At 43.6% G+C, this 26,935-nt stretch overlaps 1 protein-coding gene across 1 annotated transcript in view; it reads left to right on the top strand.

Moving 5' to 3' along the window:
- The window catches only part of RYR3 (ryanodine receptor 3), a 461,910-nt gene that overhangs the window by 391,539 nt on the left and 43,436 nt on the right, over positions 1-26,935 (top strand). The window contains exons 70-78 of the mRNA XM_055538999.1: positions 785-1,105; positions 3,368-3,608; positions 12,136-12,223; positions 12,323-12,415; positions 19,694-19,864; positions 20,156-20,215; positions 22,805-22,936; positions 23,416-23,528; positions 26,612-26,708. Of these exons, the coding sequence (XP_055394974.1) occupies positions 785-1,105; positions 3,368-3,608; positions 12,136-12,223; positions 12,323-12,415; positions 19,694-19,864; positions 20,156-20,215; positions 22,805-22,936; positions 23,416-23,528; positions 26,612-26,708 (1,316 nt within the window). The remainder of the gene's footprint in view (positions 1-784; positions 1,106-3,367; positions 3,609-12,135; positions 12,224-12,322; positions 12,416-19,693; positions 19,865-20,155; positions 20,216-22,804; positions 22,937-23,415; positions 23,529-26,611; positions 26,709-26,935) is intronic.

Here is a 26,935-nt window from a genome sequence, read left to right as displayed (position 1 = left end):
CCCTTGGCTTTTTCCATTTACCATTCTTGTACCTGACAACATTTCATGTTGAACTCTGTAGTCATCTCATCCTGTCTGTCCTTGTTCAGTGAAGTGACCTCAGTCATTCACTGTGAGGAAAAGACAGGGCTAACTCACTATTCCTTGCCTATAAGCCTTCAAAAACAAAAAGGTCTAAGTGATGGACGAGAGCTCTTGGCAAAGGTTACTTCAGATCATCAATCTTCTTTTGTAAATGCAGAAATCAGTGGATGTGCAATGTTTCCCACCCTCCGCCCCACACAGGTTTCAACTGGATGGAAAGCGTTGTCTCTGGTCCAGCTAAAAGAATATTTGATGCAAGAGATCTTTCTTTTTCCTTTTCAAAACAGTACAGACATGATCTAGGTGACTGAACCACAAATTGGCAGCTCAATATCTATGGGTTGCTTTTCTGCTTTGGGTCCTGCCTTTCCTGCAGTGCATGCACTGAGGCCAGGAGAGAGAAGCCAAGAGACTGACTTTTTCACAGAGAAGTCTTATGAAATGTCCCTGAGCTGTGTCTCTGTTATGTTCCTTTAAGATTCAGTTTAAGTGTTTTGACCTGAATAGAACATCTAGAAGATAACCCAGCCTCTGGAAGCTGCAGCCTTTACAATAGCTCCTACGTATCCAGTGCTTACTTGTTTAAGGTTCTGGGGTGGGAAATTATGTCTCAAGATCAAAGGAGGGGTGGACAGAAAGAGAAGGTTGCACTCTGTTTTGAATCACTGTCCCTTTATTATTCCTGTACCCTCTCGGTCAGTTCTGGGGATGCCAGACACAGTGGAGGACATGTGCCCCGACATCCCCCAGCTGGAAGGCCTGATGAAGGAAATCAACGACCTGGCTGAGTCAGGGGCCCGGTACACAGAGATGCCCCACGTCATTGAGGTCATTTTGCCCATGCTCTGCAACTACCTGTCCTACTGGTGGGAGCGGGGGCCCGAGCACCTTCCCCCCAGTGCAGGGCCCTGGTGCACCAAGGTCACGTCTGAACACCTCAGTGTCATCCTGGGCAACATTCTGAAAATCATCAACAACAACCTGGGCATCGACGAGGCCTCTTGGATGAAGCGCATTGCAGGTACCACGCATGTCTTTCAGCCCTGGCATCGAGATGCCTAGACTCTTTTTCTTCTCTTAGTCTATCATTAAGCTATCCCTGCTCCCCACCTTAGATATTTAACAGTAAAAAGAACTGACATTCCCCTATAGGGCTTCCTGGAGCAAATGCTCCTGCCTGACTCCCCAACTAATCCAGCCCCTCAAATCTCCAGGAAGCCCTTCTTAATAAACTCTGCAAGATTCTGATGATCATTGCTCATTGGCTTTTGGTACTTAAGAATCCCATTTGCTCTTACAGTAATAATTGTTCATATTTTCTGGGTAAGTGACCCTGTGTGTTTTCCACATGTACGAAACTCACTCCCACCTGGGCTGTACTGTAAGTTTTTAGCATTTGTGTTTCACTTTATGCTTTGTAAGACACTCTCTGATTTAGGCTCATAGTAGCATCACTTTGATTTTGGGTTTGTTTTGTATTCCTCTAGAACTCCTTGCATGCAGTAGGCTCTTAGTGAGTGTTACTTGCTGATTTTCTGTTCTCAAAAAAGGAGAGGCTTGGAAAATTAATAACCACACTTTCCACAGTCAAGAAACCATGAAGATTTTAGGGTCCTCTGTCACAGTAAAGTCAGAGGAGACAGAAGCTAAAGTCATTGCCTTTTATAGACCTGCAGTTTAAATACACAGTTCCACCATAGCTATTTCACCCCTACACTTTCCTGGACCATGAAACACAGCCATTGGGTCAGTAGGAGCTATTAGCTTCCTGGACAAATAAGTAGATACCCCTCCACAAGACCAAGGAAGAAAACTTCCTACCCTCTTTCTGTCTCTGAAATGAACTGAGATTCAAATTATATTAATAAATACTTTGGTTACTGATGGCTCCTGGATAGTATAAGACCCCTGGGAACATGTGAATAGGTAAATTGGTGTTCCTTTCTTACCTTTTAGCCCAAGAATATTGTTAACCCTAAATAATTTGTTGAGGGCTCTACATTTGTAAATCTGGATTAAGGGAAGGAAGGAAATCAAAGAATGAACTCCCTTAGATTCCCCAGGGGTACGAAGGAACGAAGTCACAACACACTGATGAGAACTGAACTTGGCCTGTAATTTCACAAGGGTGTCCAGATCTCATTCAGTCAGGTCACTTTGCTCCTGGTGTGTAAACAAAGTCAGTTTTCGAGCAACCTCAAATCCCCCATATCTGGAAGAACCTCTCTGATTCCAGGTCCAAAGCAGAGGTGCACCCAGGTTGAGGACCCGGGTATGAAATGTGAGCCATCATAGTGCGAAGTTTCGACTTCTGATTAACACATTGCAACAGAGAACTGCCTTCACCTTCTCTTTCTAAAAAAGTCTTTTTTATGAAAGCAAAAAATAAGGCACAGTGAGATTTAAAAATGCTGGAATATAGGCTGTTTCCAACTGAAAAGCCCTACATTAAAGAACTTTGAAATACACAAAATACATATTGTACTTTGTGAATGGTTCATGACTCTTGAGAATTTTTTTTCACATATCTAAATAATTACTCTGATTCTGACCTTTATTATGAATTAGACCAATAGGATATTGCATTTGAAAAGTCAGTGAGACATGTAGGTTTTATCTTTCTCTTTAAGAGGGCCAGAATCATAGTCCCAAGTCCTACTGACGGCTTGTTTCTGCTCATTGACTTTTAGTGGCCACCCTAGCCTGCCTCTTCATTATAGATGGTAGTAGTTTGTCTGCTTTTCTCAGGGCCTAGAGGAGCCCCAAGATAATAGGCTGGCAGTTCTCAAGTCTTGGGGGCTGAGAACTATGGTTGGGTTTGTGTATTTTTAAGAGATTTCTCTATAAAATAACCAGAAAGCATAGTGTTAAGTGTATACTCTTGACTCAACACAGTGCTGTTTATATAAATAAAAGACTTCCTTCAAGGAGTTTATAACATAGCTAGTGAGCCAAAGTCACTCTTCTAAAATGAAACAAGACGGTCTGTTATGAAGAGCTCAGAGATATAGCAAAGGCCATGCCTGAAGAGTCAGGGTGGCTCTTCTCATAACTTGAAGAAGCAAAACAGGAATAGGAACCTTCTCCTGTAGCTCCATCCGTGCCTACTCCCACCCCAGCAACTGTGACTTCATGAGACAGACATGCCAAGAGGAAGATGAAGGAAGGGTGCCAGTCTGAGTCAAGGGCTTTCCATAGCCTCACCTTTGAGTGTCCCTCCTTTCCTTTTCTCGACTGTCATAACCTCTGGAATGAGGGGGAGGCCCTTTGTTTGCAAACACAGTGTACGCCCAACCGATCATCAGCAAAGCCAGGCCAGACCTGCTGAGAAGCCACTTCATCCCGACCCTGGAGAAGCTGAAGAAGAAGGCCATCAAGACCGTGCAGGAGGAGGAGCAGCTGAGAGCTGACAGCAAGGGCGACACGCAGGAGGCCGAGCTGCTCATCCTGGACGAGTTTGCTGTCCTCTGCAGAGACCTCTATGCCTTCTACCCCATGCTCATCCGCTACGTGGACAACAACAGGTACAGAGGCGCCTGGGCAGGGCCGGCCCCCGATGGAGGGGTGGTACTGGGTTTTGTTACAGGCGAGAGAGGGAGGTCACGGCTGCCACCACCAGTGCCCCCACCCACCCCCTGCCTCCATCCCTGCTGTGGGACCTCTGCGCAGCACTTTCCTTGCCCAGTGGTTCTGTATGATCAGTGGCATGGCCACTGAAGAAGGGTGGCAGCAACCCCTTCCGCCCCTCTGCTCTTCTGTCACACACTCAATTCAAGAGATATTACTGACTGTGTGCCAGGCACTGTTCGAGAGAACAGGCAAGAACTCTACAGAAAAAAAGATGTTGGCTCAGGGAGCTTTCACTCTGGCAAGAGAGTGGGATGAGCAAACGATAAACAAAGCGCTTAGACATTTACAATATACTTCCCTATGTACCTACATATTTACCTATACACTGTACTTACCTGAGTAAACTATACAAGCAAAGTAAATGGAATCAGGAGTGCCGGGTGGCAGTTTTAAAAGAATGTTACTGAGAAGGTGACATCTGAACACAGACCTGCAGGAGGTGAGGTCAGAAACCATGTGGATCTGGGGAAGAGGTCTGTTCCTGGGAAGAAGGAATATCCGGTGCAAGCCCTGAGGGAGGGACGGGTGAGGATGTTCAGGGAGTCACAGGGAGGCCAGAGAGAGAAGAGTTGAGGGGTGGGGAGAGCAGCAGGAGACGTCAGAGAGGCCAGTTTCTCTCCACGGGGCCGAGAGTACAGGGCTTTTCCTCTGAGTGAGATGAGAGGTTGGCACAGCGTTGAAGCTAAGCTGTGATGTGATCTGACTCAGTCTTCAAGCACAGTGGTGATGGATCAGGGCAAATAAAGGAGGTGAGGAGGCTGGCTGGGAGGCTCACAGTGGCCCAGTCAAGGGCTGAGGGTGATTTGGAGTTGACAGAGCAAACCAACCCTAACCCTAACCCTAATCCTGGTGCCCTAACCCTAATCCTGGTGCCCTAACCCTAGTCCTGGTGCCAGGCCTGGGGCAGAGAGGGGTGGGGCCACTGCTTAGTGGGACTGGGGTCTCCTTTCAGAGTCCTGAAAATGTTCTGCAATTAGATAGTCATAGTGGTGGTCCAATATTGTGAATGTACTGAATGTTGCTAATGAGTAATTTCACATGTATGTTACTATAATTTAAAAGAAAAGAAAAAAAAGAGTTGGTGGTGGCTGGGGCCCAGTTGGTAGCAATGAAGGTTGACAGAATATGTCAGATTCTGGACCCAGCATCTTAAAGGTAGAGCCTTTGGGACATGCAGACTGGAAATAAGAGGAAAGAGATGAGTCAAAGATGATTCTGAGCAAATGGAAGGAGGGAGTTCCCAACAATTAATTTGGAGGGGATTGTGGGTATGGAAGATTTTTTAGGGGAAGATGAAGAGATCCCTTTCAGACATGTTAATTTGAGTTGCTGCTTCAATATAAAAATGAAAATGTCAAGTGGGCAGTTATGTGAGTCCAGAGTTCATAAGAGAGGTCTGGTGGGGACCTAAGAATTTGAGAGTCGCCTACATATTGGTATGTGGTCTTTGAGAGCCATGAGACTGAATGAGATAAATAAAGGCTTGAGAGGGACAGAGAAGCGTCCCAAGGACTGAGCCCTTGTACACGGGTCGGGCGGGAGAGAAGGAACCACGAGTGAGACTGAGAGGAAGCCACCAGTGAGACAGGAGGAAACCAACAGCGTGTTGTGTCCTAGGTACCAATTTCACAAAGGATTTCCAGGAGGAAAGAATAATGAATAAATGATTGGTGACCTTGATAAGAGCAGTATCAATAAAGTGATGGAGTTGAAGGCCTCTTTGGAGTAGGTTGGAAGAGAATAGAAAAGGACTTGGAGATAGCACTACAGACAACTTGTTCAGGGAGGGTTTTTTTTGTTTTTTTTGGTTTTTTTTGGCTGCTCTGGGTCTTCTTTGCAGCATGCTGGCTTTCTCTAGTTGCACTGTGTGGGCTTTATTTGTTGGGACACAAGGCCATCTTATTGCAGTGCGTGGGCTTCTCTAGTTGTGGTATGTGGGCTTAGTTGCCCCACAGCATATGGGATCTCAGTTCCCCAACCAGGAATCAAACCCATGTAGCCTGCATTGGAAGGCAGATTCTTAACCACTGGAACATTATGGAAGTCCCACAGGGAGTTTCACTATAAAGGGGAAGAGAGAAATGGGCTGCTAGCTAGATGCAGAAGAGGTTCAAAAGGAGAGTTTTTAAGATGGGAGATTTTCAACCTGTTTCTTTATGAATGGGAATGAGCCACTGGAGAGAAGAGAAATTGCTGATGTAAGAGGGAGAGAGAATTTCTAAAGCAATGCATTCAAACAGGCAGAGGATCATCTACAGTGATGGGCAGGAGGGCAAGGTGCATGGGTGCTGCTGCTAGCAGACAGACACACACACATGCACACACACGCACGCATGCACACACGCCCATATGTATTATGGCTGGCAGTCTGTAGGAGTCCTTTTCTGGTTGCTTCCATCCTCAGTGAAGTAGGAAGCAAGAACATCAACTGAGAGGGAGGGTGGGGAGAATATACTTGGAGGGTTGAGGAGGAAGCAGACGATCTAGGGCAATGGCTTTGGCAATTAGGGGGAGTGGATGGACCAGGGGAGTGCAGTATGGTTGCAAGGCAGCATCAGTAGCCCCACTTGAGATCCGTGGTCATGGATTTAAAGTGGGACCATCAGCAAGTTGTGTTTTTCTCCAGCCAACTTGGCTGCCACATACAGGCTGAAACTAGGTAGAGAGTTGGATTTAACCAGGGTTGGGGTTTTACAAAATGAGTATGATGAAGAAAAATGGGCTAGGGCATGAAGGTGTATATAATAGGCTAATTATAAACTTTGATCATGGAATTTAAGCTGAATAAGGATAGTTAGATCATCACTGACTCAAGGGACGTGATTTTGAGCAAACTCTGGGAAATAGTAGAGAACAGAGGAGCCTGGTGTGCTGCAGTCCATAGGGTCGCAAAGACTTCTCCACTGAACAACAACAAGGAGGAAATGAAAGCATAGGAACCTTATGTCCACGAGCAGGCCAAGGAACAAAGAACAGCTGGTCCCAGTGGAAGGCAAAGACCAAATAGATATTTTATTAAACCACACCTTCCCAGAGCTTCGAGCCCTCAAATGGAAGTTTGGAGTGCTTTAATTTTAAAATACCCCATCGTAGATACAGAAAAGACTTAGAGACATTTGGGGGAACACTGCTAATTTTTGAGTGGTATGCCATTCTGTCATGGGCAGGGAATAGGTCTGGATATGCCTATTTTAACATTTATTTCATAAGGTAAATTACACTTCCTATTTAAAATATCTACTTAAGATTACTTACGTTTAGCTTTGCAGAATAAACATATGCACACTATATATAAGTATATGTGTGTATATAATTCCTTAACTATCTATGGGCAATTTTACTCACTTTTTCAAAAGAAATCCTGCTCTCAGGGTCATCATTTTAGTCATTTCTGATAACATAATTATGTTAGCAGGTTAGCAAAGAAATTTGTCAGTCTGAGGTGAAAGCAAGAATGAGAGTACAGTAAGACTGCTCCTGAAATAGCTCTCTCATTGCATCTGCCACTATTGACAATCAAGACTCAAGATAGAGTGTGTTCCACTTACGTAGTATTTGAAAGTTGCTAAAAATGACAATGTCAGAGAGTCTTTGAGATCATCATTCATTCATTCATCCCCACTTTTCAACCCGTTCTTCCCTGAGCACCAGGGAGCATTAAGGCTATCTGAGCCTCACTTATAAATACTTCCTTCCTATGTGTGTGCCTTTGCCTTCCTTGAGTCCTTTCTTCACCCTAAAGAATTGGCTGGCTTGGACGTACAGGACTGTGGAGTTGGCAGGAATATGAGAGGTCGGCTCATCTAACTGGACAAATAAACAACCCCCTTCCTTTTTCCTAGCGTTGCCTTTCCCTCCTCTCATTATCCACCACGGTTATGGACAACAGACAAAGCTGAACCCATGCGTGCCTTCCCCTTCTAGTGTCAGACATTTCAAGTCATTTTTTTCAACTCCTTCTCATTCATTTTTTTCCTCTGATTTTATTGAGACATGATTGACACAAAGCCCTCTGTAAGGTATACAACAGAATGGTTTAACTTACATACATCAAGAAAGGCTTACCACAGTAAGCGGAGGGAACTTCCATCATCTCACACAGGTACAAAATAAAAGACAAAAAAGTCTTTATTCCTTGTAATGAGAAAACTTCGGATTTACTCTCAACAACTTTCATGTAACATACAGTGTTGATCAGATGAGTCATGTTTAACCTTACATCCCTAGGACTTATTTATAACTGGATGTTTATACTTTGATCTGCCTTCATCCAATTCCCCCAACTTTGAACCATTTTGAGTTCAGATCTGTAACTCTTATCAGCTCTGCTTTTGCTCTTTAGAACCACAAAACTACTCCAGTCTCTCCCTAAGCAGCTCTTTAAATATTGAAGAGAGCCATCTTGCCCTGTCTTCCCCTGTTTTCTCTTGTTGTATTAAATCTTTGTACTTCCTTCAGCCTTGTCACAGCAGTGTGTCAGGTCTCCTTGACATCTGAATAGAAGCTTTGGCGGGTCAGTGATCAGCCTGAAAATGACCCAGAAAGAGTGAGAGTTCCAGGCATGCTGTGGTCATAGCCTGGTAACTCAGGGCTCCATCTCCTCAGGCTGGGAGGTTATAAATCAACATAGGTTCAACAAACCTCTCTACACAAATCAGCTTTTCAGCTTCGTTTCTGGAAATCAGAGACCTTGAACAGAGACGAACAGCTTTTGTGCGATTTGGAGTGAAAACTCATCTCTCAAACTGTTGAAGGGAATCCAGGTAAATCCTGTGCGGTGACTGCCTCAGGCTGAATCCTCTACAAAAGGCTCAGGAACAAGGCAGAGATAAGCTCTTACCGCTTAGTCAAACAACCTAACCGTGAATACAGGAGCAAGGCTTTACTTTCTTTCAAAAGCCTGATAACTGGCTTTACTTTCTTCAAAAACCTGATGACTTGTCATTTTGAAAATAGCAGTCTAACTCTTCTCACTCTTGCCTTTCTCCAAGATTTTATTCTCCTGCTTTTTGTTTCTGTTTTACCTCTAAATCCAACCTTCTTCCGCACCTACAGCCTTGCATTTCCCAGCTGCCTTTTGGCAGCACAGAGAGCAGATGATAAAAGAAACCCACATATCAGTTAAGTACCTCCAAAAGGATGAATTGTCTGAATGTTGAGAGAGATCTTGAATTCTGTGGAAGGCTGGGAGCAGCAGGGACAGAGTCTGGTTACTTCATTTGTGGGTAGGAAAAGATTCGGACAAAATGGAGAGGCAAGGTTGGAATCTTCTGCCCTCCTGCAAATATTGTCTTAGTCTGGTTTGAGAGGAGCAGAGAATTTATGTGCCTGGGAGAAAGCATTTAATGGTGGGTTCATGTGACCCACCATTGTGAACCCGAAGAAGGACCCTCACTAAAAACAAAGAGTAAAAAATCTGTCTCTTGCAAGAAGGATGTTCAAAACAAAATTCACTGAGCTGAAAGCCAAGATATCCAAAGCTGCTGCTTTCTCCTGTGAGCAGATGTTCACCTGATATTTTGTTTTCAGCGTTCCTGCAGGTCACATTCCCTGTGGCTGGACTTTTCTTCGGCAGGGTAGGATGTGTGCCCTTGTCTCTTCCCACTAGAGGCATAGGGCAAGCCTTTAAAGCTCATTTAAGCCAGAACTCGGCAGAAGGAACAGCTGGTACTTCTGATAAAACTTGACACTTGACTCTGAAAAGGCGCTCCTGAAAAATCAATATGAAAGAAACCAAAAAGCATTACCAATCTCAAGCCTCAAGTTTGGATTGCATTTGGCCCCTAGTGATGGATACCTTATAGAGTAGCTTAAAGTAGAAGTTAAATCTCACACATAAAAGAAGTGCAGAGATATCCAACCCATGGCCAGTGTTGTTGCTCCTCACCCCTCTCTCTTCCTGTCCTTAACATTGACTTCCATCTTCAAAGTTACTTTATGATGCAACATGCCAATTAGAGTTTAAGCTGTCATATTTTCATCCCAGAGAGGAAGTAGAAAGGCAGGAGGGCACCTTCAGCTATCTGATGCTTTTTAGACAGCTTTTCCAGGAGGCTCATCCAACAACTTCCTGTTCCAGCTCATCAGAGTGTAGTTCCACAGGTGTCCCTCAGAGGAGGCTGGGTAATGTGATCTTAGCAGCACGCAGTGCCACCCAGGGTACAATGGGGTTTTCTTCCTAAGGAAGAGGAGGAGAATAAATGTGGCAGATCACCTGTAGTATCTACCTATAAAACAGAGGCTAGTTGAAGGACAAAACAAGAAAGATTAAACAGAAACATCCATGAAGCTAGAACTCAAGCAGTAAGGAACTAAGGAGATGAGAGAGGCGTCCACAGGTGGTCTTGACCTTTCGAGTCTTTACTTTCTTCCTTAGCCTAGTAATGGGCAGAATGGGCAGAAGGTACAGGCAGTTCAGGACAACTCAGGCTGATATCCCAGGTATAAGGAACTGGCTTTTGATAGCTATTCCCCTGCAGGCACCAAGGGACATGGAGTTTTTTAAACCATTCATGAGAGCCACAGTTTTCTTTAAGAAAGATGATACACAATTTAACTCCTAGTGCATTACTTTACACAGATATTTGAAAGTGGCAAATCATCCACCCCTTTCAAAATATAATTTAATTCAAATGTGCAAGATGATTAGAGGCAAGACAACTTTTCAGTTCAGTTCAGTTGCTCAGTCGTGTCCAATTCTTTGCGACCCCATTAACTGCAGTACGCCAGGCCTTCCTGTCCATCACCAACTCCCGGAGTTCAATCTAACTCATGTCCATCGAGTCAGTGATGCCATCCAGCCATCTCATCTTCTGTCGTCCCCTTCTCCTCCTGCCCCCAATCCCTCCCAGCATCAGAGTCTCTTCCAATGAGTCAACTCTTCACATGAGGTGGCCAAAGTATTGGAGTTTCAGCCTCAGCATCATTCCTTCCAAAGAACACCCAGGACTGATCTCCTTTAGAATGGACTAGTTGGATCTCCTTGCAGTCCAAGGGACTCTCAAGAGTCTTCTCCAACACCACAGTTCAAAAGCCTCAATTCTTTGGTGCTCAGCTTTCTTCACAGTCCAACTCTCACATCCATACATGACCACTGGAAAAACCATAGCCTTGACTAGACGGACCTTTGTTGGCAAAGTAATGTCTCTGCTTTTGAATATGCTATCTAGGTTGGCCATAACTTTCCTTCCAAGGAGTAAGCGTCTTTTAATTTCCTGGCTGCAGTCACCATCTGCAGTGATTTTGGAGCCCCAAAAAATAAAGTCTGACACCGTTTCCACTGTTTCCCTGTCTATTTGCCATGAAGTGATGGGACCAGATGCCATGATCTTTGTTTTCTGAATGTTGAGCTTTAAGCCAACTTTTTCACGCTCCTCTTTCACTTTCATCAAGAGGCTTTTTAGTTCCTCTTCACTTTCTGCCATAAGGGTGGTGTCATCTGCATATCTGAGGTTATTGATGTTTACCCCGACAATCTTGATTCCAGCTTGTGCTTCTTCCAGCCCAGTGTTGCTTATGAGGTACTCTGCATATAAGTTAAATAAGCAGGGTGACAATATACAGCCTTGGCATACTCCTTTTCCTATTTGGAACCAGTCTGTTGTTCCATGTCCAGTTCTAACTGTTGCTTCCTGACCTGCATATAGGTTTCTCAACAGGCAGGTCAGGTGGTCTGGTATTCCCATCTCTTTCAGAATTTTCAACAGTTTATTGTGATCCACACAGTCAAAGAAAGTGACTAAATTCTGTTGTAGCTTAGCCTTCTTGCCACCACTGCAAAATTTCTTAACTTAGGCTAGTATTTTAGATAGGGAATTTCCAAACCATTTCAGAGAGCAAAGGAGTATTGGTCTCTGCATGTACACTTCAAATATCAGTGAAAAACATTCTTACAGATTTCATTCATAAAAGTGGCTTTGAAAGGAAAATAGGCGAGGCCTGAACTGTTTATAGAGTACTCACAATTTCAGACAGTTGACAGTAACAGATGTCCACAATAAGATTATATGTCACAGTGACCAAGACTTTCCTGATCTTGCTAACCTTATGGATTAAAGGAGGCTAGTCACAAAACTTAGAGTGTAACTCTAATCATCTCTTCAGTTCAAAGGACAAAAAAACCCCTACTTTTGACTATTTTGAAATGTTGATTTCTAATGTCTGTTTGCTAAGATAATCCTGGCATCTTTTAGTAAAATGGAAATGAGTATTGTAGGTCCTTCAAACAACCTACAACAATTGCATGTCTGTATCTAAGCATGTGAGGAGTATACTGATATTTAGCCTGTCTGAAGAATGCTTTTGGTGGGGATGCAGTTTTATCTGGATAAATGTGTGCATCTGGTGTTGGTATAATTTTTAGAGTGACTGTCTCAATCACTGATGCATTCCACATGCGTACTCATTTGTCTTTCGCCTCAGATCTAACTGGCTCAAAAGCCCTGATGCAGACTCTGACCAGCTCTTCCGCATGGTGGCAGAGATCTTCATCCTGTGGTGTAAATCTCACGTAAGCACACACGGGGGCCCTGGACTTGGAGTCATGGTGAAAGGTACACACCTCGGAAGACTTTCTTGTAATGTTTGTTTTTCTGTTCCCCCCACTCAGAACTTCAAGAGGGAAGAGCAAAATTTTGTGATTCAGAACGAAATTAATAATTTGGCATTTTTAACTGGAGACAGCAAAAGCAAGATGTCAAAAGTAAGTCCATAGAAATCAATTCCGAAGGCTCTCCAGCCTTGAACCAAGCTACATGTCCTGGGTGTGTGAAAGGATAAGCTCCTACTGCGTTCAGGTCAAACCACACAAAACCAACAGTCTCCACTGTTGTTTCTTTGAGAGTGAGCGAGAAGAAACTGCTCTCAAATAAGCATGGGCATCACATTTGATGAATAAGTAGCTGCTTTGTGTGTCAAAAAGTTTGTTTCGAGACTTGCCTAAGGCACTTGAGAGGTCTGCAAAACCAAAGCTGTGCTTACCTGTTTTAAAGTAGAAGTACTTCCTGTGTGGAAAAGCTACAAAAATACACGTGCCTAGAGCCACCTTTTAATTAGCTGTAAGGACATTACTTTGAAGATGTTGTTGGCACATATTCTTACAATGCACTGATTTTCCTCCTATCTGGAACATCTAATAACTACTTTATTTCAGCTGTGCTGACCTCTTAATGCCTTCTATTTATTTTCCATACAAGTTGCACTCAGAAACCCAAACATTTATCCATCCCATTATAGGAAATGTTTGAAAGAGGGCATTCCAAACATCTGTCTGAAAACAAAGTCACCTACAGGGCGGGGTACAGCAAAAATAGAGCAGGGGGAGCTGGCCCCCCTGCTCCTCCTGAGTCAGTTCTGTACAATGAGGCTTCGCCATTTTATGGGGGAGAATTCTCAGACACACTCCTTCAGGGGTATACACAAAAGCAAGGCTTACTTAAATGTGCTGTTTCATTCCCAGCTGTTCTGGCTTACCTGGACTCTCTTCCCCTGAGAAGTGTCCCTTGACGAGGGTTGACTGTATTGTCAACTGGATGTGACATGTGACACCTGAGATGTCCATCTCTCATGGCTGGGACAGTGCTGCCTTTGAGAACCAGGAAGGTGGAGGTTGCATGGGGACCTCTCAGAAGCGAGAGTCAGTTCTGGAAAGATGACAGTCATGGGTTGATAGTGAAGCCCTTGGTACATCTTTCCAAATAACCATTTGTGATAGAAGATCTTTGTATGCACAGTTGCACACCAGGGACTGGTATGACACCAAAAGTGAAAACTTCAGCACCCAAAACTTCATGAAGCGTGTATAGCTCTGGTCAGCTGCAGTCTGAACTTTCTGTCCCTTCCATCTTTAAGCTATATTGACATTAACACTTCTTCCAGCATCCAAAAATTTATTCTCAGAGTTTCAAATCTGATGTGTGCTGGTTAGTAAGTTTTATAAATAAAATTGTGCACTTACAATGCAGAGAGATTAGGTATATATATATTCACAGTCAAGAGGATTCTTTGCTGCAAAGGGATCTTACTTAAGATGTATCCTTTTATGCTTTAGATAATTTTTATTTGATTTTCCAGAGTTTATTTTGCATTCAACTTCTGGCAAACAGCTACTTGTGTGAGGTACAGGAGAAAGGATATTTTCAGACTCCTGATCTCTGGACATCTGTCCTTCAGTTCCTCTGAAGACTTTTCTTACAGTCATTGCAAGCTCTCCTTTGACCCTGCTCACCTACAGAAAGTCACTGATGCTCAGATTCCTTGCTTCCTTCAACTTGGGGGTAGATCTTTTGGCCTTTGGTGGATCCAGGTAGCATCCATTGTTATTGTCAGCGGATGACAACAAAGCAAAGGAAATGACTCTGATACAGGGATTTCGATCCCAGATGAGCAGAAATGGCAAAGATACCTTAACCCTCTGGTGATGCGTAGATACTTAGGGTCCTTGGGTTTACGCTTGGAAAGAGATGAGGTGACAAAGAATGATGTTCTAAAACTAACCTACTAACAAACTAACCTGAAATTGTTCATTCACATCATTGAATGAGGAAAAGAGTACATTAGCCTTGTCAGAAGATAGTAAGAATCAGAACTCAGGTGGAAAGAAGAAAGAAAAGCAGGGTCTTTGGGTGCATCTTCCCTGCTGGTAAGGTTAGTCCACAGGAGCAAAGGCTTTTGTTTGGTTTCCATTGACACTGTATGCCAGTTTTTTTTCTGAGTGATGTTGGAAAGGGTAAAAGTTAGTGTAATGGATGGAAGGACACTCCCTAGATGTTAAATAACATTTTCTGTACTCCTCAGGGTAATAAATATTCATATTGTTCCAGTTGCCTTAGCTGAGACACAAAGTGTAGTAGTAAACGGAACTAGATCCCAAAGGAAACAAAAGTCCCACGCTTGGCTTTATGATGAGTATAACGATGGCCTTGCAACATTCACTTAACTTCTCTGGATCCCAGTTTACTAGTTTGTAGAATGGGCTTGAGCTTACTGCCTGACTTCTCCCAACTCTACTAGTATGCCCTGTTAAAAAGTAAAATTTAAATGCATCTCTTGAATTGAATAAAATGACATAAATGCAGCACATTATTTCAGATAGGGAGATACCATGCCTCCAAAAAACAGTAACCCATAGCTGTGTCTGGTACTTTTTGGATGTAAAAGTACTGATTGAGAGGATGGGGAGGGAGTGTTCTCTTTAGCATCAGCTGAATCCCCACTGCCACCCTGAATTAGATGTTCTCTCTTCTACCTGATCTGAATAGTCACCTGTGCTTGCTTTCGTCTCCTCTCTTAATTGAATTCTGGTGTTGTATAAATGATCTCAGCCTCAGTGCTTATGGCTGAGAGATGTGTGCCGGAAAGCTGCATGCCCACACACACCACACATGCATGCCATTGCAGACAAAAAGGAAGTGGAAAAAATATACAGTGGGCCACACTGTTCACACTTGATTAATGGAAGGTCAGTTCAAAGATATGTCCTTTTTCCAGCAGCAAAAGCACATTTTGAGGAGAGCTCATGGTATATTTTGTTTATATAACACCGGTTTGCGGATATGTCAAGCTGTACATAACTGAGCTGAGCATGTGTTTTTTTGTTTTGTTTTTAAACTTGTTTTGTTTTCTGGAAAAATGGCAACAGCTTCTTTGGAGGGGAATGGTAAGTTAGAACACGTTTAGCCCAAGAAATGTCAGTTCCTTGACCAAGATTGTAAACAAAAGAGTTGTGATGCAGGAAATGTTAGGGTGCCTCATTGTTTAAAGCCACTCCACCCTGTGAGTGTGATTTCAGTGTATTGAGAAAGGACAGGGACATGCTGAAAAGACACCTTTATGCTCCTCAAAGGTATGCAGAATGACATGTGTGAGCCTGCTTCTTCCTCCTCAGTGACTCCTCAGTTGGCCACTCACCTGTCTCTCTTATTCCCCCCTCCACCTTTTCTCATTTGTATTCCCTTTGTTCTTGCACTTGTACAGTTCAAGTGCTGTTTGTCCCTCTGCCCGCCTTCCCTCTCCCACTTCCTATTCTCCCTTTCTTTTTCTCCAGCCTTTCCCCCTGCTACCCACCCCTCACCCTCCACCCCCAACCCCCACCCCGCCTCCCTCCTCACTTCCTCTCTCTATCCTCCCTGCCCCCTCCATTCACTCTTCTATCCTTCTCTCTTCTCTTACTACCCTCCCTCCTTTGTTCTCTCTCTCTCTCTCTCTCTCACACACACACACACACACACACACTTTCTCATTCTCAGACTGGCTTCTGGAAATTCATCTTTCTCTCTACTATCCAATGTAGACTTGACTGGTCTCTACCTCCCTTACCCTCTCCCTGGGAATAAGCACTTCAGATCGCACACCTCTGCCCTAGTTCTACAGCCTCCCTCCACTCCTCCAACTCCCTCCCTTAAGAGTCTCTGTTTTTTCCTTAATTTCACACATAAATTGGCTATTTGATCATAAACTATTAGTGGTTAAGTGTGCCAAAATGAAGTGATTTTTAATGTATAGGAATTTCTAGATTTGTTTGTAAAATGAAAAGTTTCAGCTAACATTTAAAAATAGATTAAAATATACAGAGAGAGCATGCACAAGAGAGAGAGCATTTCAAGCATTAGGGAAATGCACTGAGTTAACTAATCTTAGCAATATGTGAGGAAAAGAATAAAATTAGAACTTATAGCATGTAGGAGGAGCCTTTGACCTAAGGTATATTTGAAGGTCACAGCACAAGAAGGGAGATGCCCCATCCTTTGGGTCATGAGATGACCCTGAACCACCTTGGATATTCCTAGAGTATGGTTTTTAGCAAACCTTTATTTAGGGGAAGCACATACATAGCCCCTTAGCTCAGTTCTCCTCACTCTTTTTGTAACCACAGATCTTCTGGTGGTGATAATGTAGTGGGTGGAAGAAAGAAAGAAAATCAGGGTCTTTGGTTATGTGACAGATTGTTTGCAGCCCACCCAGGTGACAGGACGGAGAGGGGAGGAGAGAAGGCGTGAAATCTAAAGTCACTTGGGTGGCCAGATCTGAAGACCATCTGGGTCTGCATACTCTGGAATGTGTGCAGAGTGTCACACACTCTGGAATGCTGGTCTCTGAGATGATGTACTGCATGGTCTGGGTGTAAGTCCTTTCAATCCAATTAACCTCCATCCTAACTTCCCGCCCCCTCTTCATGCCATGGTCAACTGGCTTCCAGAGTGGTTGGTTTTCTGTCATGTTGGCTAAGGAATGGGGGTGGAAGAGCTGTGACTAACATGCTTATGCTTTGGACCCCTGCTTTCACTGACTGACTTCTCCTTGTTTCTTTTCTCTTATCTTTCCACACAGGCCATGCAAGTAAAGGTACAGGTCAAATGCATGACGTGTCTTTTCTGTCCTAGTATTAGAGGGGCCAGACTCTGGCCACCTTCTGCACTGTGATCACCATGGGGGTGGTCCAGAATGGATTTTCCCACTTGGAGGTCCCCCAGGCCTGCTCCAGGGAAGACAACTGCCTGTCAAAGAGTGAATGTAGGCCTACCCACCCTTGGAAGGGGGAAGCCGGGGAAGCCAGCCAAGCCTCGCCCTATCCGAGGTCTCCTTGCCATCTCTGCTCCCTTCCCAGCTGCCCACTCTGCAGACAGCACACTAACAGAGATAGGGACGCTGACCAGGGCACTGAGAGCCCAGGAGACTCCCTCCTCTTACCTACCGTTAGTGGTCCCAGCCTTTCCCCACTATACATGTCTGGCTCTTGTGCAGGACTCCAAAGAGTCAGAGAGTTTTCCAAAGACTAAAGTCAAGGATTTGAAATCAGCAAGGATTTGAAATAGCCGTGTTTGCATAAAATGTGCACCCAGTGGAATAAACCCTGGGACAATTTTCTAGTATCTTATCCAGGTTATTGCTTGGAAGTATTTCTTTTTCTCTCCATTAACATATGTCTGCTGCCACTGTCCCAAGACCTTTGCACCAATTCTGTAGCAGAGACACGGAGATGTGCAGGAACCAGGTCACATGCAGCTCTTAGTAAAGAAAAATGGAGCCATGGCCAGGCAGATGTCAGTCTGGATGTTGGCCCGGACTCATAACTGCTGTGTGTCCTTAGAAAAACATCACTTAACTTCCCTGAGCATCATGTTCCCCTTTATATAACTGACTTCTTGTTATCTTAGCATTGTTGGGAAGATTACAAATGCTTTATCTAAGTACCAGGCACGTTGGAGCCACATCATATATGCAGCATTTATAGTTAGAACAACATGAGATTGGCCAAAGAAAATAGCAAACAAGAAATTAAACTGTGTATCACATCCACAATTTTGCATATTTATTGTATATGCATGTTACTATTTACCTCTTATATAATGTCCATGTAACTATACCTTATTTTATATATATATATAAATAACTGGGTTCTATCCTTTATGGATAATTTGAGGTATTTTCAAGGGTAATTTAGACTTAAGAGTTTTGCCTTAGGCACAACCTGTAGAATTTTATACCTGATACTACAACATCTAAGGAATCCAGCAGGTTCTCAGTAAAGGTAGGAATTTCTGTAGGAATCAGCTTTCCAGCTGTGTGTCTAGAATACAAGACACTTTGTATCCTGCCTCAACCCCACCCTCCTCCACTGCCCCCTCCCACTGCTGTCTGGGTCTGATCTGTTGTTCTGGAACACCAGACACAAGTAGAGTTGTCTGGCAGCATTTGGTCAGACTGGGTTTTGCCTGCCAGGGATTTCACTGTGGTTTCTGCGGTGTAGCCACTTGAAAGCTTAGCCACCACAAGCTGGGTAAAAGAAGTCACCTCCGTTTTGAGAATATCCATTCATAATACTCCTCCATCACACTTTGAATGTAAACAGATCGGCGCTAAGGTGGTGTGATTCTGACCCTACTTGGTCTTCTCTCAGAAAACCAATCCTCCATAAAGCAAATTCTATTCCAGCTGGGGGTCCCAGGTCTTACATGCCATTTTCAGAGGAGGGGTTTGGCCTCTCAGCAGCTCCCAGAGCGCGGAGTGTGTGTGTCATTGGAAGCCACTGTGCATCACAAGGAGGCTGCAAACACTCACGGGCACCTCATAAAGCAAAAGCTTTAATAAGCCCCAATTCTCCCCCATCATGGACCCTGACTTCAGTCTCTGCCTCTGGCCTCCCAGCCCTTCCTTACTTCCAGCAGGAGCCCACTCAGCTGGGGCAGAGTCCAGCAAGTGAGGTACCACGTGGGCAGGGCAGAGCCTTGTTTTCTTGGGCCCACCCATATCCACCTTCTGTTGTGGGTGCAGAGGGTCCACAGTTTGTTGCCTGGGGCTGCCACACACCAGTGCCACAACCCACTGCAACTCTTCTTGCAAACCTCCCACTTCACTGGATAAACGCCCCGAGAAAGGGTCCAGAAAGTGTAACCAAAGGAGGGTGGACTCTCCCAGACTTGGGGCGGTTCCTCTTCACCCGTCTGCACTGTTTCTCCTAACTTTGCCCCAGCCAGATCCCAAAGCAGCCCTACCAACCTGGGCGGTCCCGTTTTCCTGCGGACCTTAGGATGCCTGTGCCCCAAAATGCTCGCTCCAGCCCTGGCCAGGAGCTAGTATTCTAGGGCAGATGCTCTCTCACCTGTTTACTGCTGCCCACCATCAGGATTCTTAGTTCTTTTCTGCAGTCATTTTGTCAGTTAGCAAATCACTCTTTTTGTAAGAACACCACTTGTTCATTCCATCCAGATGCAAGCGAGCAGAGACCGTGGGTGTCGGTGCTATGTGTCTGGTCATGTGGTTCCGTGAGCATGCACACAAGGAGAAGGCTTAGCATCAGGGCTGGCCTTGAATGGCCCCTTGGTTGGCTTTGTGTATATCACAATCCTTTACTGGCCTCTGAAATGTAGAAAGGCCCGACCTATACAAGGAAGGACCTATACAGGAGGCAGGCTGCCTCCAAGGTGAGGCAATACCTTTCAGAGTCATTGAGCCCTCTCTTTGTTTGAACTTCATCTCCTAGTCTGGAGGACAGGACCAGGAGCGGAAGAAGACAAAGCGAAGGGGAGACTTTTATTCCATCCAGACCTCCCTCATCGTGGCTGCGCTCAAGAAAATGCTGCCCATTGGTCTGAATATGTGCACCCCAGGCGATCAGGAGCTGATCTCCCTCGCAAAATCACGGTACAGCTATGTAAGTCACCCATCTGCTTTGGTGGAGCATTTAATACAGGTGGTGGTGATCTGTGCTCAGCTCTCTGTCCCTGGGGATCAATGAACAGAAGCCAAGGTGCACAGAAGCAACACGCCATCATCTTTACAGCTGACTTGGGAGTCAGCACATGCTCTTTCGGATAAGTCTCTGTCTGTTCTCTCCTTTTGTCTTGTAGTAAAGATCCCAGCAAAACTCTTAGTACATCCCTGCACCCCACTTTATATTTCCATAGTAACCTATAGGAATAAAATTTCACATCTCTTTCCACAGAAGGACACAGATGAAGAGGTGAAGGAACATCTGCGGAATAACTTGCACTTGCAGGAAAAGGTGATGTAGCAGGAAGACAATGGGAACTCACACAGGCTTCTTTCTGGCTGCAGGGTGCCCTGCACCCACTTAGTTTACTCATATTTTTCTTAACATGTCCTAAAAACAGTCTCAGAATACTTGTGCTTAATTGGTAGAACTCTCTGCCTGTAATTTTTCATTTTTTGGTCCTTGATTTTTGTTTTTTTCTTTGCCAGTTGCAAGGAGGTCCAGTAAAACATGTCTCCCCACCTCCCACTGCGTGACATCAAACCATGGCAGGGGGGTTAGATTAGGTCTCAGAATTTACTGACTGTGAGGTGTGTTAGAATGTGATAGAAACCTGGGGGAAGTTATAGCACTTTCAGCTTTAGAGATTTGTGAACAAAGTAACTTTATGTCTGAGTTTGTATAACCCCCACCCCAAAATCAAAATCAAGACCAATTTTGATTTTAAGGCTATTTAAAATTTTTCCAGGTCTGCAAATCTGAACAGCTTTCCCCCCAAATATGTTATGCCCTAAGATAGAAGACTAAAATGATACAAATAGCTTCTCCTTTCTACCCCAACTATATAGGAATGGTGGGTAAAGTATACTATAAAAAAGGCAGTAAAAAGAAATTCTAAGTGCCAGAAAAAAGAAGGCATTCTAAATCTTAGTAATGAAGAGAAGATGATGAAGTGAGAAAAACTCATAGAGCTTTCCTGACCAGATACATATCATAGGGGATGAAGGTTTTAGTAATCTGGAAGAGGAGTGTAGACCAAATTTCCCATGCTTAGCATAAATTTAGAGCAAATCTGGATGACACCAAACTATGGAAAATTCTTAAAGAGAAGAGAATACCAGACCACCTTACCTGTCTCCTGAGAAACCTGTATGCACGTCAAGAAGCAACACTTACAACCTTACATAGAACAACTGATTGGTTCAGAGTTGGGAAAGAGTACGTAAAGGCTCTGTGTTTTCACCCTGCTTGTTTAACTTATATGCAGAGTACATCATGTGCAATGCCAGGCTGGAGAAGTGACAAGCTGGAATCAAGACTGCCAGGAGAAATACCAACAACCTCAGGTATGCAAATGATACCTCTCTAGTGGCAGAAAGTGAAGAGGAATAAAAGAGCCTCTTGATGAAGGTGAAAGAAGAGAGTGGAAAAGCTGGTTTAAAACTCACCGTTCAAAAAACTGAGGTCATGACATCCAGTCCCATCACTTCATGGCAAATAGAAGGGGAAGAAGTGAAAGTGGTGACAGATTTTAATTTCTTGGGCTCCAAAATTACTGCAGATGGTGACTGCAGCGACGAAATTAAAAGGAAGGAAGGCAAGCTATGACAATCTAGACAGCATATTAAAAAACAAAGACATCACTTTGCCAATGAAGATCGGTATAGTCAAAGCTACAGTTTTTCCACTAGTCGTTTTCAGATGTGAGAGTTGGACCATAAAGAAGCCTGAGCACCAAAGAATCGATGCTTTCAAATTGTGGTGCTGAAGAAGACTCTTGAGAGTCCCTTGGACTACAAGGAGATCAAACCAGTCAATCCTAAAGGAAATCAACTGTGAATATTTAATGGAAGAATTGATGCTGAAGCTGAAGCTCCAATACCTTGGCCAAATGATGCCAAGAGCTGATTGATTGGGAAAGACCCTGATGGTCAGAAAGATTGAGGCCAAGAGAAGGGAGCAACAGAGGCTAAGATGTTTGGAAAACATCCCCGACTCAATGGACATGAGTTCAAGCAGACTCCCAGAGATAGTGAAGGACAAGGAAGCCTGGAGTGCTGCAGCCCATGGGATCCCAAACAGTCTGACATGACTTAGCGACTGAACAACAACAACAGAGCAAGGAACTTCTGCAAAATAAGCCTTGATGCAGGGACACCCATGAATTGCCATAAAAACAGCGGTGAAACCACTTAGAGAGACTCTACCTGCTAGAATATGGGCCAGTCAACAAAACTCCTGAATACAAGTTCCTATTTTTAAAAAACACACAGTGTGAAAAGAAATCCATGACCTTTAGACAGAAAATCAACAAAAGGAAGAATTCAAGCCTAAGGAACTACAGAAAGGAATTTTTTTAAGTATTACAGAAATATTTAAAGAGATAAAGGCAGCCATATAAGCTATAAATCAAGATTTGGACATTATTTTGTAAAGAAAGGAGAGGTGATGTAGAATTGAAAAAGACCTCACAGTGATTTACAAAGTTAAAAATAATCACTGAAATTAAAAATCCCATCTGTATACGGTATGGAGATTCCTTAAAAAACTAGGAATAAAAACTCCGTATATAGGTTAAAAAATGTAGTAGATACAGCTGAAAAGAGAACTTATGAATTGGGCGGTTGATTTAAGGAAATCATAATGCAGCACAGAAAGAAAGGGATGGAAAATATGACAGAAGGGTTGAGACATATAGACTATAATGAGAAGTTCCTATGAAGCATCTACCCTGTTCCAGAAAAATATGATAGAGAAAATGAGAGAGGAATTCATAGAAAAGACTCTTGAATGCTATGGAACCCTTCTAGGAGACAAAGGCCTTTTCTATATAAGAGGTAAAAGAGATTGCTCATCTCATGTATGTGCTTCAATCTGCAGTCTGATGATCCAGCTGTAAAGTGGCAACTGAACCTATACAAAGATGTTTTAAAGAGTGAAGAACCTTCCAACCCAGAAAAGACAGTGGAGCGTGTGCAGAGAATTTCAGCAGCTGTCTTCCACCTAGAGCAGGTAAGTAGCATCTACCCTAAGGCTTGAGGAAGCAAGACCGCCTTGCAGAATACAAAATTTATCTTGACACTCAGCTTTTAGTTTCGGACACCCTGTAAGCACCCTTGTAAGAAACCAAGAAGTAAGGATCATCCTGGGTCATCCCAAAGTGTCATCTTGGTGCCTTGTGGTAGCAAGACTCCTTAATGCTTAACCCTTCCAGTGTTTTACACATTTTTGCCATTAGTTCAAATAACCTATCTAAGTTCCTTGCTCATTTGTAAAGCTACTATTAAGCAGTAAGCAACCAAAAGCCTTTGGGAGAAGAAAGAAAACCTAAGACTTTTACAAAGTGAATCATTTAGTGCTGAGTACCTTTGACCACAGTTGAGAAATCATATTTCTCCCAGGGTTGAGAAGTGTGGGCTGTAGGTGACTATTGGTATTTTCTGCCCCCGAGATCAGCTTAGTGTATACCTAGCCATGTGATTTCTACTTAGGTGGAACAGCCTTTGAGGTCCAAGAAGGCAGTCTGGCACAAACTGCTATCAAAGCAGCGGAAACGGGCAGTGGTGGCCTGTTTCAGGATGGCCCCTCTCTACAACTTGCCCAGGCAAGTATTCTATCTTTTTCTCCTGGCATGTGAGTCAGAGATGAGAATTAAGGTATCTTCCTATAGCTATGCTCTCTTCTGGCTCTGACACTCACGATCCCAGGGGTAGAGATTGGAGTCCTTCACCTGCGGAGCCATTGCAGTCTGCAGTATAGTATACTGGCCTACAAAGGTAAGTATAAAAACTGAAAGCAGATGAGATTTCCTAGTGCCCCCAAGCCTGCCTCACTTCACCTTTTTGCACTGTAAAGCCAGCCATGTAAGCATATGGAAGCTCTCTAGTTTTACCTAGGTAAGATTCTTTGTGCAGCTGTAAAGGCATACTAGAAAAAGGAAACTTTTCTAAAAGACTTTACCCCAAATTCCATCCATTGATAAAGCAATATTTCCATGTTCAAGCTCTTGATTGACACCAAAATTATGTTTCCTCAGCAAGTACAGAAATGTAACCCGAGAATCCTTCAGCCTAATGTACTTGGCCTTCAAGATGAAACTAGGGAACTGTTTAGAGATGCCCCAAGAGGCCAGTCATGAACATAAGGCATTACCTGGATGTTTAGTCTGTACTCTGAAGTCAAAAATATGTGAAGGCTTTTCTGGAACGTGTGTGAACATGTGCTGTGCCAGTAAAGGGCAGAGTATCGGTATAGACTGGGCCATTGTTGACCACTGAGGCCAACTCAGTGTCTCTGGTGGTGTGGCGGCATTCCCATCCTCAGACTAATTGCACAGTCAGTAAGTCTGGGCCTATGATCAATAAACAAAGCTGGTAGTTGAAGAGCTACTGCTTGATCAACTTCCAGTCAATCGGAATATCCTCACCTGGTCAGGAAGAAGAAACTGATGTGGCCAAGTAAATTCTGCATCGCATGTAAATACATGTGTTTCTTTGGAATCTCAGATGAAAGACTATTCTATGTTTGACATTTTGCTTTCATCAAATTGTGTATGTTGGCTGTCATTTGCCCAGAGTGTCCCATATCCCTGTCCTGAGCCAGCTGGCCAACTGAGCTCTCTGAATTAAGGTCTTTGAAGATGGTGCAGAATCATGGCTTCTGAGACACACACCTGCTCCTACAGGTCTCTTGAGAAAATAGACTAGTGTCTCTGGAAAGGTTGAGGCATCACAAATCAAATAGAATTCATTAATTTAAGAAACTGAAAAATTAAGTCAGGCAGTCATGGGCATGAAGGTTGCTGAAGTCTTGGCAGACAAATGAAATTTATAGCCCAGTAAAAGAAGCAAAACTGCCTAGGATTTTTGTCTGTTTTCTAAAAGTGGTAAAACATCAGAAGGCATTTGCTTCCCCTTCTGGTAGAGAGCCACACCTGATGTGCTTTACCATGACCTCCAGAGGGCTCAGCTTTAAGCTTGTATCTCCCAGGCCAGCTCGACAGCAATTACATCTCTCAAAAACAAGCATTTTTTTTTCTAAATCCACTGAAAATGATAGTACCATCCTTTAGTATTTTGGTTGCTCCTTCAAGAACTCTGCCACTGAATGGATAATAGTAAGTCCAAGAATCCACTGTCTCCTTGATGAAACATGGCCACCCCAACTCCTAACCCAGCTGTTTTTAAAACAAAAACAAAAACACTTCATTTTGCATTGGAGTATTGCTGATTAATAGTATTATAGTTTCAGGTGGACAGCAAAGGGATTCAGCCATTCATATACATATATCCATTCTCCTCCAAACTCCCCTCCCGTCCAGGATGCCACAAAACAATGAGCAGAGTTCCCTGTACTTTGCAGTGGTTCTTGTTAGTTATCCATTTTTAATGTCGCAGTGTCTAACACAGCTGTTTTAGAGAGGCTGCCCTGGAGTTCTGCCTAGAAGTTATACATAGGAGAATTATATCCCTGGGAGGATTATACATAGATTTCATAACAACAACAATAAAAATGAACAATAGGCTAGTGGTCAGTACCATGCCTTTTCTCCATCTTATGAGAATCTAAACTGCATGGAGTCTTCCAAACTAAAGGGCTAAAGGGATTTATTTGTATCATGTGGAAACTTTCTCTGCTGTGCGTTTTTAAAAGAAAACCTGTATGCTTTTCCCCAGACACAAAATTAACAATTTCTTCCTGAGCACCTTTCAACGGGTTTGGCTGGAAAAGGTTAATGAAAAAACTCAGTATGACAGGCTTATACTCATTTTAATGGTAATGTAACCTGTGGAGAGACCCGCTCATTCTCTGCACACTTCTCCTTTCTTGACCATGATTTAACATGACCATGAAAACACAAATTTGTACAATTTTTTTAAAAAAAAACACCTCTGATTGGTCAGATTTTGAAGAAAGATGGTAAGGGCTATATTCTACCAGAAATTATGACCAAGGCTTGATGAGTCTGGTCTTGACCTTCCTTTTCTCTTTGGTCCTCCTCACATTTTGGTAACCACTTACTTGCTCTTCAGTGGTTAATATTCCCAGAAGTCCATCATGTCCTGTAAAGAGGGAGTGGCTTGTGCCAGTTTATTCAGTGTTCTCAGATGCCAGGGCCAGCACTGGAACCCGTGAAGCATGCAGAAGTTTTGCTGATGAGTACAACACGCCCAAGCTTCATTTCCTGAGTACAGACTGCAGCCCTTGCAGCTGCGGTTCCTCAGAGGCCCTGGAAAGAAGGACACTCTGCTGCTTTGAGTATATCTGAAACTACACAGCTCACCATCAGCATAATTTAGATTGGATTACCTGCACAGTTGATCAGTCAAAAGGAATCACCAAATTGCCATATTCACAGATAACTCAAGGTTGTTCCTCGACCTAATGAATTCTCATTAGAGGGGAGACGTGATAAAGACCCAGTGAGACCAGAGCAGGGTTAATGTGACCTCCAGGTCTTGAACTAACCATTGTTAGTTCATTCAGAAGGCTGTCTAAATATTCAGGATCTGCCATGTTAGCAGGTTCTGGTTTCTTTGAAATACATGCTTACAGTGTGCTCCTGGCTACCCTGACCAATCAGAAGATAAGAATTGTACAAAACTGCTTACTAACCGTTAACCGCCCAGACTAAAACAAGGTGTCCCGTGGACCCCTCTTGACCTCATTCTCACCCCTTCCGCTCAGGCACCGCTCTATTAACCTCTTCCTCCATGGCTATCAGAGATTTTGGATAGAAACAGAGGAGTATTCCTTTGAAGAGAAACTAGTACAGGATTTGGCTGTAAGTACTGACTCAACTGGGAGCAGATATGGGTACGAATGAGTTTGATTTTTGTATTCATGTGTGTGCATTATAACTTTGAAAGATTCACAAAGAATCGGGTGTATAAATTCTCAGAGGAAGCCCTGCTAATAATAGTCCTAAGAGCCAGAGGATGAATTTCACTTGGAGCTGCTGGTCCTGTGATCATTCTCCTCCTTATTATTAACAACTAATATTTCTTGGGA

The sequence above is a fragment of the Bubalus kerabau genome, chromosome 10, assembly GCF_029407905.1.
Source record: "Bubalus kerabau isolate K-KA32 ecotype Philippines breed swamp buffalo chromosome 10, PCC_UOA_SB_1v2, whole genome shotgun sequence".
NCBI lineage: Eukaryota > Metazoa > Chordata > Mammalia > Artiodactyla > Bovidae > Bubalus > Bubalus kerabau.
This window is presented reverse-complemented; position numbering and strand designations above follow the sequence as displayed.